At 32.0% G+C, this 15,471-nt stretch overlaps 2 protein-coding genes across 2 annotated transcripts; one reads left to right on the top strand and one right to left on the bottom strand.

The window, feature by feature from the left end:
• Nucleotides 1-5,994: 5,994 nt before the first annotated feature.
• LOC112803424 (uncharacterized) lies at nucleotides 5,995-7,008 on the top strand. The gene has a single exon (XM_025846920.1). The coding sequence runs from the start codon at nucleotides 5,995-5,997 to the stop codon at nucleotides 7,006-7,008; it is 1,014 nt and encodes a 337-aa protein (XP_025702705.1).
• Nucleotides 7,009-8,570: 1,562 nt separating this feature from the next.
• Nucleotides 8,571-14,630, bottom strand: LOC112801167 (glutamate--glyoxylate aminotransferase 2). The gene is made up of 14 exons (XM_025843746.2): nucleotides 13,925-14,630; nucleotides 12,965-13,111; nucleotides 12,378-12,443; nucleotides 12,156-12,273; nucleotides 11,618-11,699; nucleotides 11,402-11,489; nucleotides 11,155-11,313; nucleotides 10,545-10,718; nucleotides 10,323-10,454; nucleotides 10,097-10,162; nucleotides 9,935-9,999; nucleotides 9,769-9,860; nucleotides 9,525-9,681; nucleotides 8,571-8,942 (listed from the first exon to the last, which is right to left on the bottom strand). Exons 2-14 carry the CDS (start codon nucleotides 13,079-13,081, stop codon nucleotides 8,813-8,815), a joined length of 1,446 nt encoding a protein of 481 aa, XP_025699531.1. The 5' UTR covers nucleotides 13,082-13,111; nucleotides 13,925-14,630; the 3' UTR covers nucleotides 8,571-8,812.
• Between the last annotated feature and the right edge of the window lie 841 nt (nucleotides 14,631-15,471).

The raw sequence follows: 15,471 nt of genomic DNA, 5'->3' as shown, positions 1-15,471 counted from the left end.
GAGGAGAGTAAGGATCGCATATATTCGTGCAATTAAAGACATGTATGATGGGGTCACAACTAGTGTGAAGACTCAAGGTGGTGTGACAGAAGAATTTCCTATTGGTATAGGATTACACTAGGGATCATCCTTAAATCCATACCTTTTTACATTAGTCTTGGAAGTACTTACAGAGCATATCCAAGAGCATGTGTCATGATGCATGCTTTTTGCCGATGATATCGTCCTTATGAGAGAGTCAAGGAAAGACCTAAATAAGAAGTTGGAGTTATGGATAGAAGCTCTAGAAGTGTATGATTTGCGCATAAGCCGTAGCAAGACGGAATATATGGAATGTAAGTTCAGTCTGAGAAGAAAAAACCCTAATATAGAGGTGAAGATTGGAGAAAACATCCTACAAAAAGTTAAAAGTTTTAAGTATCTTGGATGCATCATACAGGATACTGGAGAGATTGAACAGGATGTAAATCATAGGATCCAAGCTGGTTGGTCAAAATGATGGAGTGCATCTGGTTTTATATGCGACAAAAAAGTGCCTTTAAAACTTAAAGGTAAATTCTATCGCACCGTTATAAGACCGGCTATGCTTTATGGTACGGAGTGTTGGGCGGCTAAAGGGGAGTACGAACATAAGTTGAGTGTGACAGAGATGAAGATGTTGAGATGGATGAGTGGTCATACGCGATTGTATAAAATAAGGAACGAAGATATAAGTGAGAGAGTTGGAGTAGCACCCATTGTGAAAAAGATGGTTGAATCGCGTCTCAGGTGGTTTGGACATGTGAGAAGAAGACTGATAGAACATCCAGTCAGGAGGGTGGATGAGATGGAAGATGGACAAGGGGCGAAAGGCAGAGGAAGACTTAAGAAGACCATCCAAGAGGTGGTCAAACGAGATCTACACGTAAACAGTCTCTCTGTAGACATGATACATGATAGAGCACAATGTCGTCGTTTGATTCATGTAGTCGACCCCACTTAGTGGGACAAGGCTTTGTTGTTGTTGTTGTTGTTGTTGTTGTTGTTGTTATCTAACAATTTGCAAAAATAAATTTAATCTTTTTAGAGAAAAACCCAAATCAGCCCCTGACAATTACCTCGAAAGACAACGAGGCCCCTGACAAAAAAAAAAACCCCAACTCGGCCCCTGACAAAAAAAAAACTCAACCCGGCCCCTGACAATTACCTCGAAAGGACAACGAGGCCCCTGTGTCAAAAAAAAATTAATGTTATTTTTTTGGCACAGGGGCTAATCAGTCCCAAAAAAAAATTATCAAAGGCCGGATTGGGTGTTTTTTTTTTCTTGGGGGCCTCGTTGTCCTTTCGAAATAATTGTCAAGGGGCGGATGGGGTATTCACTCATCTTTTTATTATTATTTTTTTAATCGTAGTATGTACTCTTTTATAAAAATCTCATGCGATTAGTATTGATAATGGATAGAACAGAATTTAGACATTATTTTAACTCTATCTGCAGATTTAAATTTCTTTTAAAATTCAATTCTATTTTATTCGTGACTTGAGAATCTTTTAACTTTAATCTTACCTAAGTTCTCCGCTTGATGCTACCTAAATAAATCAATTTTTTTTTTAACTAAACACAATATTTAGTGATTTCATATTTTATAAACATACTAATAAAATAAAAAATATAAAATTAAGTCTATATTAAAATTAAAAAAAAAAACAAAATCCTAATATAAACTATATTAAAATTACAAAAAAAATTAGGTTTATCAATTTTATTATATATGTGTAATAATTTTTAATTATATACTATACTATATCAAGAGTTTAAGTAAATCGGATAAAATTAATCCTAAATTTAACATCTAATTCTATTCATAGTTCAACCTATTTTGTTTTTAATTCTGACCTGTTGTGAGTCAAATAGAATAAAATCATATTTTTCTCCCCTAAAAATTCCAATATGCAATCAAAATCTTGTATTGTTACTTTGGTGTGATTTTTTTTTTTGGGTGATTGACGCTTCGTTACAGGATTTGTTCGCTTAATATTTTTTATCAGCACTCCATCCAAACTACAAAATAAAGGACAATCCATCAATTTATTTATTAAAAAGCTAAGAATAAAAATTCTTATTATAATGAAGTCATCAGTTATAAGGCTTACTACAAATAATATTTTAAAAGATATTAATATAATTTTACACTCGAAAATAATAAAATTTTAAAAGAAGAATAACAGTTAAGATAGAAACTACTTAATCGCATACATATATATATATATATATATATATATATATATATATATATATATATATATATATATATATATATATATAGAAGTGATGTAAATTTTACTGACGGTTAAAGAATCGATACCACTTCGTTCCTATCCACTCTATATATAGAAGTGATGTAAATTTTACTGACGGTTAAAGAATCGATACCACTTCGTTCCTATCCACTCGAGGCGGGTAATTATCCATCCCACACTGAGACGAATTTTTGGTAGGACAGGTTTTTGTACGGAATGGGTCAGGGCCGGGTTTAGGTACTACCTGTCCCGATATATATATATATATATATATATATATATATATATATATATATATATATATAAAATATAATTTTAATATATAATATGTGTAATATATATAAAATAATTAGTAAAATGATTGATAATATTGTATCATATTTAAAATTTTATTTTAATTTATGTTATATATGTGATGATGGTTATATAAATTTTAAAATTTTATTTTATTTATTAGATTTTAATAATTATAGGGACCGGTAAGGGCAGGACGGAACCTGCACAGACAGGTTAAGATTTAACCTTTTACTATCCATAGGTAAAAGAAGAACGAATTCTATGCGAATTATTATATGGCGAGATCAGATAAAAAAAACCCGCCTCTACTCATTCCGTTGCTACCCCTAACAACAGGTAGCAACTTAAGTGTTTTATTAAAAGTAGGGGGAAAAAAGCTTAAATTATTACTTTTAAAATTTTTAATTTACAAATTATTTATAAATGGTTCATGAACTAAAAAAAATTATACTTTTAACCATTCTAGACTCGAAAATGGAACAGACCTGGCCTGAATGTAACTCGAAGGTGTAATAATTTTATATTCCAATTCATTTTCAACGTCTTAACAATGACATTAGTTGACAAATTAACTTTAATTAAGGCGTTAACACAGTTGCTGTAATTAATTCAAGTGATTGATTGATGTAATTTTTCAAACAAAAATATACTTAATAAATAATTAATTAAAATTTTATACATTTAAAAATTAAATATTAAATATCTAAAATTTATGTTAACTATTATTAGTTAACTTCTGTTATTTCTTTATTAAATTTGCCCTTTTTCCAAACATGTATCCTTTAAAACAAACAATTTTGCTACGTGATCAAGCATTTCGATTAATTAATTAAGTTCAATTAAATTAGTTCTAATTTATTAGTCCAAAAGCTAAGAAATCCTCACACTTTCAAACACTTGATATATATATATATATATATATATATATATATATATATATATATATATATATATATATATATATATATATATATATATATATCCGCAAGAGGTCATCCTATATATGATCATTAATTCATGTGTATACAAAGATGATGATCTATGAGTTTTTTTTTTTTTCTTTTTTTAAAGAATAACTTTCGTTTATAAAAATATCATACGGTACCTACAAATTACAGCAAGAGTATTAAATTTATATATAAATCAGAAGATAAAATATTTTATATGTTAAACTATAAATTAAAAAAATGCAATATTTAATTACAAATAATTTTAATAAATAAAAATAAAAATAAAATTAAATCTTTTTTATTTTTAAATTTATACAATATCCTGCGCTACAGTATGATAATTACAATTTGCCTTCCTTAAAAAAAAATTTGTCCTCAAAATTCCAGTTATGTACAAGAAGTTGCGGAAAATTCATCTTCAAGCGATATATTTTCTTCGAGCTATCTTAACGAAGAGAAGAGTTCGTTTCATACAGCAACCATATCTCACATAGCAATAGCCAATAGCCATGGTGATCATAACAGCTATGAAAATAGATGTGCCTCATATCGTTTTGTTGTTTCCGTACTCGATTAAATTATGCCTATTCGCAACTATTAAGGTCTTATCTGCACCAAACAATCAACATTAAGGTAAACAGTCTTAATATCTCAAGTCAAGTATGAATATTTTTAAAATGAGCGGTTATACTCATTCATGCCAAATATTTCTTAAAGATATCCTAACAGCATAGAACACGTTAGCAGGGCATGAAGTGAAGCATGATTCTATCCATTCCCCAAGTTCTACTAAGGACGAATTGCTCTGATATCAAATTGTAACGATCCAATTTCTAACAAGTCATGGTCACACTAGAAGTTAGACGTTACAAACTTGCTTTCCTATTTAATAACTAATATTTATTATATGAGCCTGTTTCGATATTAAAGCGCAATTATTTTGCCAAAAATTTTTTTTGAAATTATTTCGTTCGATAAGCAAAAGTATTCAAAGATAAAATCACAGATAATAACAGATGAAGTAGAATCAGAACTTTCATATACATACATGGCATGTTGACTAATATATATATATATATACCTAATCCCTCTAGACTACAAAGACGAGAGAATAACACTTTAGGTCTTCAAAATTCGGGCTAAGCTGAACATTGTCAAAATGTATGATATCATCCATCACTTCTCTACATGATCATACGTTATTAGTGAGCTGCTAGTACTCCATCTGAAAGGGGAGAAAATATGTAAAAACTTGAGACTTATTAGTAAGATTGAGATTATTTATTGATGATACGTAATCTTAAGTAATTTTTAAATTTTTTTATTTATTTTCTTAAATTTTAATAAAATTCCTTATGTTTTTATCTTTAATAAAATTTTAATAATTAATTAAATATTTAGAGTGAATCATCAAAATAAATTAATAAAATATTATTATAATAAAATATTATTATTCAAAAATATTATTATTAAATAAATTATTATTATTACTATAAAATATTATTATTTTTTTGTATATTCAAAGTCCGTTCATCAAACTAAATTTAACTGTGTTGTTGAAAATCTGATTGTTACATTAGTCTCCTCCTTCAAGCTCGGACTGATACTTTACAATGCTAAAGAACAATTTTGATTAAACTAATTTTCTATCTTAACCATGACAATAATAAAGAAGTCTCGTTATTCCTACACTGTGAGCTAACATGGCAGGTGTGGTGTAGTTGGTTGAGGTCTCTTGGGGAGGTGTGGCCTATTCCTGGAACCATTAGGGAACTATTTGAGCGGTGGACCGGTATGCATAAGCGGAAACAAGATCAGAAGAAATGGCTGTTAGGCTTTTTTGCAATTATTTGGAACATTTGGGTGGAACGCAATGCTAGAATTTTTAAGAATGAGGAAATAAGTGTGGAGTTCGTAATAAGGAAGACGATGCTGAGTTACAACAAATGGACCGCGAGTGATCCGTTTAGTGGTTGATGACGTTGTCGGAAGATAAAGGTTTTTATGTTTTTATGAATACTTGTAGTTTCTTTTGTTGCTCCACATTAATGTGTTGAGCTTATTTTGATTCAAAAAAAATAAAGAAGTCTGGTAACCTACAAATTCAACCCAATAGAATATATAAATTTAATTACAATTTTAGTCTTTATTATCTTATCTTATTTTTTTTTATTTACTTTTATCTTTCTTAAGCCAATACTCTATATATATTTAGTTTTATCTTTATAATTTACACTTCAATTCAATTCAACCAATCAAAAAATTCATAAGAATAGTGTTTGTGTTAATAGTTTTCCCTGCCTCTGTTCTAGGCTTCCATTACTAAACCCGGTGAATCCATTCTCGCGAAGTTAAGTAGGCAAGGAATCCAAGCCCGACTCTAATTGTTTTTGGTAGGATTTCTTTGGGTTCACAGTTTCATATTGATCATCGTGCATTACCAAAAATACCAATGGACCAATTTAGCATGGGTGATTACTACATCGGCGAGGAAGATGAAGAAGTCTACGTGAGTCATGATGAGGAGCACGGCGAGGAGGAGGAAGATTATTATGCTTTTAAAAATTATTACCACTGTCATCCTGTTTCTTCCATTGAAAAGTCAAATTTGGAATTGGGCAATAAGATTATCATGTCTCCTTCAGCATTTAATAAGCTTCTGTATGCTGGAGTGGAATACCCTATGTTATTTGAAATGAGACATCTTTCTAATGGAAAATTTTCTCACTCTGGGGTCCTAGAATTCACTGCTGAAGAGGGAAAAATTTGTGTACCGAGTTGGATGATGAAAAATATGCAGTTGAAAGATGGAGATCTTATACTTCTGAAAAGCACCACACTTGTAAAAGGAACATACCTCAAGCTACAGCCTCACACAAAGGATTTCATGGATCTCTCAAATATAAAAGCAATGCTGGAGATTAATCTGCGGAGCTTCTCATGTGTAACAACTGGTGACACAATAATGATTTTATACAACAACAAAGAATACTACATTGATGTGATTGAAACTAAGCCATCTCATGCTATCAGCATCATTGAAACAGACTGTGAAGTTGATTTTGTCCCGCCTCTCGATTATAAAGAAGAATTTAAGAAAGAGTTGCCAGCTACTTCATCTGACCAGAAACAACAACAAGAAGCTGATGACATTGACATTCTAACTAAGATTGGAGAGTTTGCACCATTTTCTGGTTCTGCAAGGCGTTTAGATGGTAAGCCATCCACACCATCAGATAAACAAATTTCTTCTTCCTCTTGTATGGCAAAACAGCAAAGTGACAATGAACACAAGAATTCTGATTCTAAATCTTCATCGAATAATGTTTCATCTACAACTTCTGGGAAGCTTTTCTTTGGGTCAAGACCACACAAGACCTCTCAAAATTCCACTAATCAAGACAAGGCAGAAATAACCCAAAAGCCACAAGAACCAAACTTTCAAGCTTTCACGGGAAAAAAATATTCACTAAGAAGTTGATTCTTTTATTAGGCCTTTTTTATGTGTCTTGAGTTTAATTTTAATTTACCGTGTAACAATAACATTATTAGTTCAATAGTTATTTATTTATTTTTTTTTTGCTGAAACCTAACAAGAAATATATTCATTCCTTTCTTGACAAGGATTCTTTGATATTCACTTTACAATATTCATTCGTTATTAAAAAAGATAAAAGTAATAAAAATAATATAAGATAATAAAGACTTAAATTGTAATTAAATTTATGTATTCTGTTGAGTTGAATTTGTAGATTTTTTTTATTGTTGTCATGAGTTAAGGTGGAATAGTAGTTTAATAAAACGATTTAAACAATCGAATAAAGGTTTTAAATTTTAGTGTAGACTCAAGATTTTTTCTTGTTTGAAGCAAATATTTGGTGAAAAATTTTAAGTCTCGGATTTCAAATGATAAACAGTATAACTCTTCTTTAGACGACTTTTTCATGAATAAACAATAGTCATATACTACAATATGAGAATTGAATGAAAATCATCGACATAAGTTCGTATTCCCGTTCAACTTAAATTGGAATGAGTTTCAAGGTAAATTAATTTGGTTTGACATGCATTCATAGCAAATCAAATTAGATGTTTATCAAAAAGAGATAAAAATTAATATTTAATTTTAAAATATAAAAATAAATAATTATTAAATATTTTAAAATGTGTCATAAAAAATAAGTTAAAAAAAATTAGGCACCAAATTATAAACATCATAAAATTCATTATAAACCAAAGTGTATATGAATAAAATGGAGCGAAAAGAACCGAAAAAAAGCTTAAAGTAACTTTTAAAATGTCCCATATTATATTCCATATCTTATCTTAATAATAGCTTTAAATCTTGATTCCCATAGCTTTACAACCTAGTAAAGAAAGGCCTATGTCTATGCCAATTAATCCATTTCTGGAATAACAATGTGAAGAAATATCCTGAGAGTTTGAAGTAATAATATTATCCAATTTCAAAAGAATGCAAAAGTTAATAAATTATATCCCGTTGCACATATTTTGCAACTGTCATTGTTGTACCAATTATTCCATTATGTATGTATAAGCCATGGAACAGTACCAGATTTTGTGCCAACAAGGCCTTTAGATAGCTTGAGATTGCAACTACCATTCAAGAAGTGCTTTAATTTCTTATATGTGAAAAACTTTGGTATTTGAAATATAGAGAGGCAATTATTAGAGAATATCTTTAATCTTAACACTTTCCGAGAATATCTTTAATCATAAGTTCATAACTAAGTAACCAACCAAGAAAAAGAACTTTACAGTTTTACTTTTTTGTTTTCTTTATCAAACAATTTTACTGAAGACTTGAAGTCAAACGAAAAGGTATGTGTAGTTGTCATTCTCATTTGTGTCACATTTATTGTCCATGAATATTTCATTTTATGTCACAATTAATTATATTAACAACATGATAGAGGAGGGGGCCAAAAAAGAAAAGAGAAGAAAAAGCAATTTCATAGAATTTTCTATTCCAAAAGAACCTTGCCTCTACCAACACACACCATATTTATATGACACAAGAAATTAATAGAGAAGTATATGAAATTCAAGATGATTGTATTGTCACAACATAGTAAAGGTACAAGGAAGATTAAATATACATGAAATAAAGATTAGCAGTTCAGAATGATATAGAAGAAAGTATAAGGTTTACAAGTAGAAGCCTCATTAAGAGGAGTTCATGATTTTTAAGAGAGACTGAACTGCTTTAAAAATGTGCAATGAGAGTATAATGCAACCTTTTTCTTTTCCACGCCAGGATTTGTTTACATCCGTGAGTAACCTCTATGATCTTCATATTGCTCCATGAAATCATCATTGAACTTCTTGAAACTATCCATAATAGCAGGCATGTCTTCCTCAGCAGGTAAAATGGTTGTCCTCAAATGGAAGACCCTATACGCAAAAAATGTTTGGCACAAATAAAGCATTAGAAAATAAAAATAGGAAACCATTGGTAACAGGTATTTTCTGTGTCCATATTTATCAGTTCATTCAATCAAATGCATGTATTTCTAAACTTTTAAAATAGTTCGTAGCTAGTTCTACTGACGTAGCAATACATAATTGAATGTTTGCGTAAAATACTTTTACACTGAATGTGTTTGATTAAACCCCAATATTACCACATAATAAACCTAGAAAGAGTTGCTCCATTAATTTCCATTCATGATCATGGAAAAATGATTGTGTATGCCTTTCCTAGTGAACTCAGAAACGGATCCTCTGATATGAAAATTTTACATGATAGGATCATTTATTAAAGTTCGCCATCGATCATGGGTCCTATACTAGGCCTCACCTTCCTCATCAATGGTAAAAGTCATGTGAGATATTTACATGAATGGATCAATTCCCATCAATTTTTTCAATGCATAACAGCAATACAGAGTAGGCATGTAGGATCACTTCATAAAAATTGGAATTAATTCTAAATAAGGGATGAATATGAGAAAAACGAATGGATATGTTATGTACCCTTCTTTCTGTCCAAATCCTGAACCAGGAACAGTGGATATGCCAGTGGCTTCCAAAAGCTTTAGACAGTAGAACACATCTGGAACCTTTCCAGCCTGTTTAGCAGCCTCTATAGCTCTTGGCGGCAACCGAATTTGAGGGAATGAATACATTGCACCTGAACAAAACTCCTCGCATTACTAATAAGCTAAGACAACCATAGGTTGAAGAAGAAACATGCAACAAGGAACACTATCATTTATACCTTCTGTGAAATTACAAACAACATTTCTGCAGCTGTTGAATCCATCAGTCATGATCCTTGCTCTTCTCCTCAACGATTCGAGTATTCCTTTGCTGCATATCATAGATATTTGTCAATTCACTACATCAAAATTTAATATTTAGCAGATTATTCTTGCCAATACTACCTTTCCCTAACAAATTGGTCATAAGAAATATCTCCTGGTTTAGGTGGATTGACCATAAGCCCCATCTGCAGTGAGAGGGAAAGGAGATAGATATTCAATAGTCAACTATTACAGAAAGAAAAGAGTCAAACTTAAAATATCACAAAAATATTCAGCACTCACAAATATTTGTGCTGGAACATTAGGACTGAGTGATATCGATGCAACTTTATAGATCTGATCAACTGTCTGCAACAAAGAGCGATAATCATAGTAAATCATCAGTGATGTAGCAATATCATATTGTAACAATGACATCTCGATATACATATCCCAAATTTGGTAGAATCCAAGCTTGAAACTCAAATATTTCAAGGAAATGTAGTAATGTTTAATATAATAGACAAACCTCGGGAGGAATGTTGGTCATTTCGAAATATCCTCCACGCTGTCCACATTCACCCCAATATCCTTTAGACACAGTGTGAAAAGAAATAAGCTGGACTTCCTTGCTTAAAGGAGGGCCTATGTCCATCAGAACCTTATTATGTAAAGAAATATTAAGGTTAGATCAAGTTAACGATTGATGCAAAAACATTAGATCAGAGGAACAGCAAACAGCAAAGTATACCTTTTTGGCACTAACGAAGGGTCGTTCATCCTGATATATATTCTGCTGGTAAACCTCATCTCCAAGCAAGACTAAATTTTCTTCAAAACAAAATTGCAAAACCTCTCTTAGATTAGCTTCACTAAGGCATTGTCCAGTAGGATTTCCAGGATTTATGATCACCATTGCTTTAACCTGATCAAATTTCAAAGTATCATAATTTTGTTGCTTCCGTCAAAGAACAATGGATACGAGATTTTGACAAATGATAAAGAACTTATCAGAAAGATGCTGAGTTTTAATCAATATAGCAGCTACTAATTCATCATAGATTATTCCATCTCTGGCACAAAAAGAATCTTCCTATTATAACTACATCCAGGAAGATTCCTTTTCATTCATCCGTTGGATGAGGCAACCAGCCAAGTTAGTGGTGGTTGTCACCATGACAAGGGACGGGAACAAGAAAAGTATCGACAAAATACGGTTTCAGTTCAAGAAAGTTCATTCTCTTTAGATTGTTTACTATCCTCTTCATTCAAGCCTATGAGCATCTGGATTCATTATGAGTTTAATCTAGATTCTAGAAACATAGTGGAAAATACCACATTAGAAACGCCAGGACACTTACAGTTATTCCTTTATAGCGAGCCTGGTTAACCGACTGACGAAGTTCATTGATATCTAGACCCCAGTTTGCAGTCTCTTCTAGGTAGTATGGAACAAGAGAACCACCAAGGAGAGCAATTGTTGCCGAGTAGAGCGGGTATTGTGGGACTGGAACCAAAATCTGGCAATAGGAAGTGTTACGCAATACTAAAAAAATGGCAATGGATATAGATATCTGAAGTAATATAACGATAAAAAGACTGTATTACCCCATCCCCTTGACCTCCAATTATAGTTTGTAAGATCTGCATCACACCCTTGCTAGCACCATCAGTGAGATAAATAAGCTCTGGGTCACTGTGAATGGAGCAACAAGCAATTAACATCTTCATTAATCGGACTTCGAAATTTAGCTTGAAAGCCTTACCATGACGAAAGACAGGATAACAAATGACTGAGTAAAAGTATGGAGGATAAATAAATACCTGGGGTAACCATCACGCCTTTGTATGAACTCTGCCACTTCCTTCCGTACTCCTGGAATGCCGCGGGAGTCGCTGTAAGCACCTAAAATATACCATTACGGCAGTCAGTTACTGGAGATTCTAATATATAGAAAAATCTTTAATCCTCTGTTATAATGAGACGAATCGGTGAACACCAAATTATGATAGTAAGATGTGTAAGTTAGAACGTCAAAACAGCAATAAATATCTGCAAGATAAGAAGTGCCTGCTAGTTCTGAAAACTTTCTAAGACTGTTGGAAGCAATTAGTACAGTTTGATCTTTATTTATAAAGGAAATCCCATTGGCAAAAGGTTCCTTAGAAAAGCAATTAAAGAGATTTCAGCTGGTTGGTGGCATTGTTTCAGCAATTTAGTCTTTAGTTCCAGGCAGTAGCTTACAGTTTAAGCCTTCTATAGCAAATGCTTAAATAATCGATGGTATCATAACATAAGATGCAAAGCACTACATCAAAAACGAAACAAATTGTTCATTTAAGTTGGGTTACATATCAATACCTAAACCACCGCCAGTCATTGACAGATAATGTTTGGCTTTTGCAATTGCATCAGCAGGGAATAACAGACCAACATTAGGATCATCAAGTAGGAATGGTGCCTGGCACAAAGCAACCACCTGCAATAGAAAAATTTCAGATGTTTAGCATAATCAACAGTTAAAAATAGCTTAACCTTCGCATTGGATCAGTTAAAAGTAGAATTATGATAGTTATGCTGAACCTGGCGGGGGAAGCTCAGTGGTTTCTGTCCCAAAGCATGTGGGTTGCCAACATTGGTGAATATAATCTGTCATCAATTGAAAATAAGTCAGTATAGATATTACATGAATCCAAATATCTTTTGAGCAACCAACTTTGCTACTAAGAAAGTAATCAGTAATCATAATCAAGGTATTGATAATTGTGATCAAATATATACTCTCACGATTCAGAATTTGTTTGCACATATATAAACTGATTTCATTTCAAAAAGTTCTACAAACATGAACGATTGCCAACTTGGTGCAGGTAAGACATATCATATAGCTTGAAGAAGGACAACATGCATGAAACAACTGCATATTATGGAACTTGCTCACACTTATGTATATCAGGATACCTGAACAAGCTGCTAAAGCAGAATTTATTGTCTTACTTAATAGATTGTATTCATCCTGTAGGAAACTATATTCCTTTATACTGTTAAATCGAAGACGAGTTTGATGAAATGAATTCAATGATCATGGACAATTTTCTCCTTCTCCAACCATTGAATCCAAGGCAAACAAATAACTGTCTCCATACATAGGCTGGACAACCCTATTTTACCTTTTTGCCCTCCTTCTGAAGCTCAGAAGCTCGAAGGTATAATTCACCTCTGACAGCATATTGACTCTTCTTCACGTTTTCATTTATAGACTCATAGTCTAAGGGCTTTGGTGGCATGTTGAAGCAGAAAACTTCTTACAGATATATCTGCATAATAATAACAATAACAATTTAAAAAAAAATTATCAACAAAACCATTTATCTACCAGGGTAGCTCATATAACGAAAAAGAAAGACTGAGAAACTCCATGATTCTTGGAATTAAGCAGCACAAAAAATACAGTATTATGATACATATGAAATTATTTTAATTTTAGTATTTCGAACAAATTAAAGTGATGCCGGTAGTGGCCACTGCACTCTAAATTGATTCTAGAATAACAGACCTCAAGCTAACCAGTGAAGAAAATGTTGAAAAGCAAACAATAGAGCCCCAATATTATTACTTACTAGACTTCGGTTTCTTGGCCATAACTTCATCAAAGAAAAATGCTTAATAGTTAGATGAAACAAGTTAATAGAATCATTCACAGATATCATGGTTCTAATTTATGATATAATAACTCATTTGTTCATCCAATATGCCACATGGAACACACATCATCAAATGCAACGTCAACAAATTTGCCCAAAAGGAAAAAAAGGAAAAAAAAAAAGATCCCACGTCCAATTTGTGAAAATGACATTGGAAATTCTGAACATATAAAATATAAAATTGAATGATTACAAAGGAACTACAGAGGCCAGTGGACAACGGTAAGATACATAACAATAATAACATACTATCAATCATTCAAAGAAAACCCAGTTAAACACAAGAATAAGAAGAATTAGGATAATGGAATCAAGTATCATTTCAAGTGACACAAACCCAGTTAACCCAAAAGGAAAAAGATTCAATTTTTAACTTGTAATTGCAAGTGGGTAGCGTAGAAAGATCGGAATCGATAGAAGTAATACCTGTAAAAAGTGGTATGAACTATGAAGCTTCACTTTGGGGAACCGAAGAGAGTTTGTGGACTGAGAAGAAGAAGAATAAACGAGTCTAAGCGTAGATACCACCCACGCTTTAGTGTGAAAGTGCTAAGTGTCAAATACAAAACTCGTTCTCAATGTTATACGTGTCTGACAAATCAATAGTGTAAGGTGTTATTTTTTTTATTAATATTATTTTGTCTGATGCGGAAAAAAGAAGTATGTGGCAGTGGCAGTTAGTTAAACGCTATGGCAGAAGCAGAGCCACTGAAAAAAAGAGGAAAATGTAGGAAACGGATTAATATTGAAAAGTCGAAGGGATAATGGCTTTGCATGAATTGTGGTGTTGGTGAAGATAACAGTGGCTATGGAATTTTGTTGGTGAATGGTGAGGTCTCTGCTTGTGCTTCAAAAATACACATGTGTCTTTGTCATTGTCATTTCTGTCGCACTCTAATCTCACTTGCTAGCAAGAGTGGTTCATCTTTGTTTGTCTTGGATTTTCCTTCCGTTTTGATTCAGCATATGTTGATCTCTCTCAAAAGGACTGAACGCTTTCATGAAATAGAGCAAAAACAATTTGGAGAAGTAGCTTGGTTTCGTAATAAAAATGCAGGAAAAGATAGAAAACCAATTAGGGTATTAGCCAACTTTAGCGTGGGCAATAATAAAAAATTCAATAACATAAAACATCTCACATCCTCATTGAAACCTAATTTTAGAAAAAAAGACAGATAGGTCATTGACTTTTCAAACTTTTGACAAATACATCTCTGACAAAATTTAAATACAAAAAAATCTCTGACTTTAACAAACGGAGAACAATTTAGTCTTTCTGTCTATTTGCCTCTCATACATCTAACGGAACTGGCTGACGTGGCTGAAACGGTGTACAGGTGTCCGTTACGGTGCCACGTTGGAAGGGAAAAAAGTTCGAAGGACAAATAAGTCATTGACGTCATTTTACAAATAAAGTTCGAAACACAAATAGGTCCTTGAGAAATTTTTTTTCATTATACTTCTATTATACTTCTATTATGAGAATTTAGTTTATAAAATTAGGGTAATTTTTTTTTGTATAGAAAAAATATTGGTGTTTTTGTTGAAAATGGGAAAATGTGGTGTAATTATAGATGGGTGGATTTTTTTTGTGGGAAGTCAACATGTGGGGGCGTGGTGCAACACGTGGGAGCGTGGTGAACACGTGGCATCATTCTGACCAACACGTGGGGGCGTGTTGAATAATTTCCACAATACTGTAATACACTTCAAATGTCAATATTCAACCAAAACACCAATTTTCTTTCCCTATTAAAAATAATTTCTGATAAAATTATGCTTGTATTTTGAAATCTAGTTAACTTGTTTTATTCTACAATTTAAATTATTTGTATTAAAATTGTAGAAATTGGGCTTGTTATGTTTCTACTCTTTTTCTTAAATTGCATTAGTTTAGTTTTAGTGCATTTGTGTATTATATTAGAATTTGTTAAATTGCATTAGTTCAGTTTTCATCATACCAGTGGCATTAG

Source organism: Arachis hypogaea, chromosome 5 (genome assembly GCF_003086295.3).
Source record: "Arachis hypogaea cultivar Tifrunner chromosome 5, arahy.Tifrunner.gnm2.J5K5, whole genome shotgun sequence".
Classification (NCBI taxonomy): Eukaryota; Viridiplantae; Streptophyta; class Magnoliopsida; order Fabales; family Fabaceae; genus Arachis; species Arachis hypogaea.
This window is presented reverse-complemented; position numbering and strand designations above follow the sequence as displayed.

Excerpts from the sequence above, each read along its gene's own strand:
- LOC112801167 (XM_025843746.2), bottom strand. The coding sequence starts at position 13,081 with ATGCCACCAAAGCCCTTAGACTATGAGTCTATAAATGAAAACGTGAAG. Across the intron at positions 12,274-12,377 it reads CACTGAGCTTCCCCCGCCAG|GTGGTTGCTTTGTGCCAGGC; the intron begins GTTCAGCATAAC and ends TTTCTATTGCAG. Across the intron at positions 11,700-12,155 it reads AATGACTGGCGGTGGTTTAG|GTGCTTACAGCGACTCCCGC; the intron begins GTATTGATATGT and ends GGTATATTTTAG.
- LOC112803424 (XM_025846920.1), top strand. The coding sequence starts at position 5,995 with ATGGGTGATTACTACATCGGCGAGGAAGATGAAGAAGTCTACGTGAGT.